The sequence below is a fragment of the Bison bison genome, unplaced genomic scaffold (genome assembly GCF_000754665.1).
Source record: "Bison bison bison isolate TAMUID 2011002044 unplaced genomic scaffold, Bison_UMD1.0 scf7180017862692, whole genome shotgun sequence".
Lineage (NCBI taxonomy): Eukaryota > Metazoa > Chordata > Mammalia > Artiodactyla > Bovidae > Bison > Bison bison.
This window is the reverse complement of record NW_011493264.1, coordinates 49,929-55,900: the sequence shown is the minus strand read 5'-3', so window position 1 is coordinate 55,900 and position 5,972 is coordinate 49,929. Positions and strand designations below refer to the sequence as shown.

The following is a 5,972-nucleotide window of genomic DNA, read 5'->3' as shown; positions in this document are numbered from 1 at the left end:
TTTGCCTCAGTGGCGCAGAAACCCTGGGGGCGCGATTTGTGAGCAAGGGTGCTCCTCTCTGTGCATTAGTGTTGGGGGCGCAGGTGGAGTTGGGGAGGGGCTCCCCCACGCCACTGAGCCCCTTTTCCGCACAGGCGCTGTGGCTCTGAGAGCCGTGTGCCCAGGTCCCGGGGCCGCTCCAGGTGGGGTCTGGAGGCCGACTGCGGGGCTCCTGCCCGACGGCAGAGCTGTGTGCCCTTGGCTGGCCTCTCCACCGCCACCTTAGTCCCCCCACCGCTGGGAGGTGTCCGCGCTGCCACACTTGTCCCCAGAGCAGGGAGGCTGCGCTCTCGAGGCTCCTTGTAGCTCCTGTCCTACCGTGCATTTCATAAGCATCAGGAGGTGTGGCGACAGCAGATTAACCAAGTAACTGAGACTGCTGTTACCAGAGCCCCTGGGGTGGATCTGGGGCTGGGGCCAGGGGGGCCCATGTGGGGCAGGGGTTCAGACGGGGTCTCTGCGGCCCACGGGGTCCTGTGCTGAACCTGTCAGCCAGAGCCTGCGTCTGCTCCATCCCAGGCAGGGAGCCAGTTCTCCATTCTGTCCCCCGGTCGTAGTCTGGGAGCCCTCAGGTTGGCCTTGCTGGCTCAGGAAGCTGGGTGTCCCCTGCCGGTGAAGCGATGCTGTCCTTGGCTGCGCACGCCCCTGGGTGGACACCCCAGGCCTGCCTCTGACCCCCCTCCCCCCGCAGTGGCTCACCCGGATCAAGTGGCGGCCTGAGACCAACCATGAGCTCCGTTGCAGTTCTGACCCAGGAGAGCTTTGCTGAACACCGCAGTGGACTGGTTCCGCAACAAATCAAAGGTGAGGCGCCTCCTCACTCTGCTGGTAACCGTGGGGCCTCTGCAGAGGTGTTTTGCGCCCTGTGCTGTGGGCAGGCCTGGGCCCAGCAGTGCTGTGGGCTGTTTGCACTGCCCTTGTCTGCAGAGTGAGATGGCCATGGGTCGCGGACGGATCGACGACAGATTCCAAACGTGGCCAGTGTGGCAGCCAGGGGTCTGCCCTTCGTGCTCTTTCAGCATTCTTCTCGCCCTCGTGTTGAGCTGGACCCGGGGCGGCGGCAGAGATGGACGCCAGGCTGTCAGGAGACGCGGGCGGGACACACGGGCCATGGGTCTCAGTGTCTCTAGTGTAGCCGCGCAAACTCCTGCCTGACAGTCTTTTCTGTCCCTTCAGAATCTGATGCGTATTTATGGCTGCAGGACAACTTGATTTGAGGGCTCCGTGTTCATTCAAAGCCCTTCATCTGGACTTAGTTTTTATAAAATTTTCAGTTGAAAGAGTAGTTTGTTCTACTCTTTGTTCCTGCTGCTGCTGCTAAGTCGCTTCAGTCGTGTCTGACTCTGTGCGACCCCATAGACGGCAGCCCACCAGGCTCCCCCGTCCCTGGGATTCTCCAGGCAAGAGCACTGGAGTGGGGTGCCCTTTCCTTCTCCAATGCATGAAAGTGAAAAGTGAAAGTGAAGTCGCTCAGTCGTGTCTGACTCTTAGCGACCCCATGGACTGCAGCCCACCAGGCTCCTCCGTCCATGGGATTTTCCAGGCAAGAGTCCTGGAGTGGGGTGCCATTGCCTTCTCCGTTGTTGTTCCTAACACTCCTTAAAAGTTTTCCAGTAATGGGATTGAGTATCAGTTCTAAAGTTTAATAAAAGTAAAGATGTATTTCGTCAGTCACAGCAACTGCATTTCGAGCCGCTCGTCTCCAGGCAGTGGAGGCCAGAACCGGCCGCTTGCTTGGTCCTCGGTGCCTGCAGGCTGGGTCTGCCGTGTGATCAAAGACCCTGTGGGGTCCGAATCTGCCCGGGGAGGGAGCAGGCCCTGCCGGGCTCCAGCAGCTGTTCACATGGAGCCTTTCCTGGCCCCCAGGGCAGCCTGGCCACATGGCTGGGAGTGGTGACCTCAGAGTCAGACACAGGCCTGCCTGACCCCAGAGGTCATCCCTCTGCTGTTGGCCCCTGCCGTTGCTAGACACCACCCAGCCCGGGACCTCCAGGCGTCACCCAGACAGGCACATTCCCGCTGGCGTGGAGGTGTTGGTGGGTCAGCATGTGGACGGGAGGGCCTGTGGGTGGAGCAGGTGGTGCAGGGGCCCTGATTCCGCCCCCGGGTATTCCCTGTGGATGGCGGGGGCGCAGAGACAGCTGTTCCCGCGAGAGCCCTTCCAACATCGCCTGTGGCGCTGGGCGCTGGCTGGAGTCTGCCTCGGGGTCCTTGCGGGCAGTCGGAGCCGCAGACTTGTTTTCTCCTGCAGGTTTAAGAGCTGGCCATGTGCCAGGTGTTGGGGGGGATGGGATTTGTTTTTAAGAATACAAGATTAGAACAGTCTTGAGGGATGAAAAATCTGTGCCAAGGCCTGCCTTCCAGGAGCTCACCCCACAGGGAGTTGTGGGGCCCAGGGTCTGAGCTGAGACTCCCGGGGAGGCTGTGCAGGGGCAGCGGTGCCCTCAGGTTCAGAGTGGCCCGGCCAGTGCACACGCTGACCTTGAGGGTGCTGAGCCTGCCAGCCTTGGGCGCCTGCCCTGTGGCTGAGTGAGGGGTCGTTGTCAGCCGCTAGTGCTGTCTCTTTTTGGCATTAAAGCGCTCCTGGTGTTTTCTCCGTCTAATACTCTTGATCTGTGTTGGCTGGTCCAGTTGCCACTTTAACTTCCGAAGAGGAGAGCGACCCTCCAACCTACAAGGATGCCTTCCCCCCACTGCCCGAGAAAGCAGCCTGCCTGGAAAATGCCCAGGAGCCTGCTGGCGCCTGGAGTAACAAGATCCGGCCCATCAAGGCTTCCGTCATCACTCAGGTAGATGCTCTATCCCACTTCACCTGCCGCTCCAAGTAGGAAGCCGTAGCAGCTGAGGGGAAGCAGTTTGGTTGGTTTTGGTTTTGGCCAAGAGGCTTGCAGCTTCCTCATTCCCTGACCAGGGTTGAACCCGGGCCTTTGGCAGTGAAAGCAGAGAAGCCTGACCGCTGGACCACCAGAGAGATCCCAAGAGGGTTCTTGAACATCAAATGAGATTGCTTTGGGTGTGAAAAGGGGCCTCTGGGTTCAGTCAGTCTCCCCCAACCCTGCGCCCAGCCCAGGACGTGGGTCAGAACACGTCCTCCTGTGGAGCCTGCGCCGTCTTCTCGTCCTACCCCAGGGTGGGCAGGGGCCCGCGCCCGCTGTCCCTGCTGCTCCCCCACTGCACACGCCCCTCCTCCATTTGGCACCCCCCGACGTGGCCAGCCAGGCCCTCCCTGTCGCCCACGCTCCTAGCCTGCCCACCTCCCAGTTCACTGCCTCCGCTGACCTTGCCCCCTGCTGCGTGATGTCCCCTGTCTTTATTTGTACTTGGGGTGGGGGGTTTCCACTTCACTGAGACAGCAGCCCCCTGCCCTTGGGCACTTCCTGTTGGTCTCTTGACTTTCCTCCTAGACCTTGGAGCAGTAAGGAGGGGTTACAGTGACTAAACAGACCCGTGTTCTTTACTCCGTATATTCAGTTTCTAGACACTTTTTCTGTCCCCTCTTAACCTTCCCTCTTTGACCTTTTCTGAGCAGGTGTTCCATGTACCACTGGAGGAGAGGAAATACAAGGACATGAACCAGTTTGGAGAAGGTGAACAAGCAAAAATCTGCCTTGAGATCATGCAGAGAACCGGCGCTCACCTGGAGCTGTCTCTCGCCAAAGACCAGGGCCTGTCCATCATGGTCTCAGGGAAGCTGGACGCCGTCATGAAAGCCCGGAAGGACATCGTGGCCCGACTGCAGACTCAGGTGCGCTCCCGGCAGGCCTCCCAGGACGGCGTCCGGCCTGTGTGTACGGCTCCGGCCCATCGCACTCTCCCCCGCTGGGCAGGGCTGGAGGGGCTGGGGTAGGACAGCAGCATTCTGAGCCTCCTGACTCTGCTAGTGGAAACCCAGTGGCTCACTCGGGCCCAGGACACCACCGGCTCTGCTCTGCAGGTGCAGGAGCTAACAGCTAAAGGCCCAGACGGTGGGCTGAGGACACGCATGTGTAGATGAGCCAGCTGAGCCAGTTCTGGCTCTGAGGGCCAGCAAATATGTCTGCTGCTTAAACACACACTCCCCACCCCGGGCTTGGGAGATCACCAGTGCCGTAGTCCTCAGCCATCTGATACCAGAACTTGGAATTGATTGGAGAACTATTGTCATAAAGAAGTAAATCAGCGATTGATGAGTTTTTCCCTTAACTGAGGTGAATGCAGAGAATGTGTATTACAGTGTATGGCGGAGCTTTGGGTGGGCTCAGTTAGAAATGAGGGTTCTTCCTACCTGTTGCTGAGTCTCTTGAGCTTTGGGGGAGCTGGTCTCGGTGTAGGGGTTCAGAGATGGGAGACTGATGCATGGGGGGCTTAGTGGGGGCGCTGCGCTGTGGAATCCCGGGCTCTCACACTCAAAGCTGAAAGGCACCTTCAGGGAGTCTGTCACCTGTTCGGTGTAGGGAGTGGAAAATGTGTCTGCGTTGCTGCACGTTGTGGCTGGTGCCGGCGGCTCTGCCGGCTGGTGAGTGTTGAGGTGGGTTTTGATTGAGCATCTGAGGCGTTCCTCCCACCCTGCTCCCTCCTGCCCCCCACTTTTACTTTACAGCAGATCCCAGACACATTCTCCTGCAAATACTTCTGTGTGGGCTCCCTCTCTTCTTGTGTTTCACTGAATATAACACGTCATTAACTCACGTCTAAAAGTCGATGGTAGTTTCCTGATGTCCCCACATCAGCCCCGGCGGTGCGAGCGCTGCCCGCTTCATCTCAGATGCTCCTTCCCCGCTGGGTTTTTCCTCCGTGTCCAGCTGAGGCTGCCCGCGTGCTCATACCTCAGCAGGCCTCCTCACCTCTTCTTCGTGCTGCTGGTTTGTTTTGGGGGCCGCACAGATGTTGTTCCACTGCCCCCCGTTTTTCCTGTGCAGTGGGGGCAGATCTGGGGGCTTGGCTGCTTCCATGTGCACCCTGTACGGCGAGAAAGCACATGGGTGGTGCCTCTGTGGTGCCCCTGCCAGTCCTCAGATGGCCTGGCATCCTCTCGTCTAGTCGTTCTGCCAGCCTTGCTCGTTGCTACCCAGCTTCACGCGGCTCAGAGACCTTGGCTCCCACATCGCTGGGACAGGACTTTGAGGTGGGGCAGGCACGGTCTGCCGTTGGTCCTCTTCCCTTGCTTTTAGACCACCGTGGCGCTCCGGCGTCTGCACCGGTGGCCTGTGCATCTTTTTGGTGTCTTCTGGCCTTTGCATCTTTTTGGTGAACTTCTGGTGTGTTGATTAGTTGTGTTTTCTGCAGGACTTGCCTCGTCTCTGACCTGTGGGAACTCCTTCAGTGGGCACCCTGCCGCTTTCTGACGTATCCATTCATCTGAACCACTTCCTTATTTCTAACCCAGCGATGTGTGACCCGATCTTCACTGCCGCTCCCACAGGCCTGAATATCCCAGAGCCCTGGAGCTTCACAGTGGGAAGCTGCAGGAGTTCAAACTCAAGTGTCTATTTAAGATGGAAGATGTTTGGGCCTTGAGATCACTGGAGTAATTCTCTATCAAGGTTATGCTATCATCTTGATACATAGGTTGTGCTTTTATCTGGATACATAGTTAGGTTCATTTGTTTTTAGTTTATTTTCATTTTTTAAGCGTGTATGCTCAGTTGTGCCTGACTCTCTGACCTCATGGATTGTAGCCAGCCAGGCTCCTCTGTCCATGGGATTCTCCAGGCAAGAATACTGGAGTGGGCTGCTGTTTGCTACTCCAGGGGATTGCCCAACCCAAGGATTGAATTCACGCGTCCTGGGTCTTCTGCATTGGCGGGCAGATTGTTTTTTTATTTACCCATTGAGCCACCTGGGAAGCTTTCAGTTTTTTCTAAAGTACTTAAACCTGTGATTGCCAAGTCAGCACCGTATAAGGCCCCCTGGCCCTGTTCACCCTGCTGGGTGGCCATGCTGGGTCTTTGTGG

General features: G+C 58.0%; 1 protein-coding gene across 4 annotated transcripts in view; it reads left to right on the top strand.

The window, feature by feature from the left end:
* HDLBP (high density lipoprotein binding protein) overlaps nt 1–5,972 on the top strand; it is a 59,069-nt gene that overhangs the window by 33,902 nt on the left and 19,195 nt on the right. For all 4 annotated transcript variants that reach the window (XM_010832885.1, XM_010832882.1, XM_010832884.1 and 1 more), the window contains exons 3-5: nt 731–843; nt 2,671–2,828; nt 3,569–3,784. In XM_010832885.1, coding sequence (XP_010831187.1) covers nt 768–843; nt 2,671–2,828; nt 3,569–3,784 — 450 coding nt within the window. In that variant the 5' untranslated portion in view covers nt 731–767. The remainder of the gene's footprint in view (nt 1–730; nt 844–2,670; nt 2,829–3,568; nt 3,785–5,972) is intronic.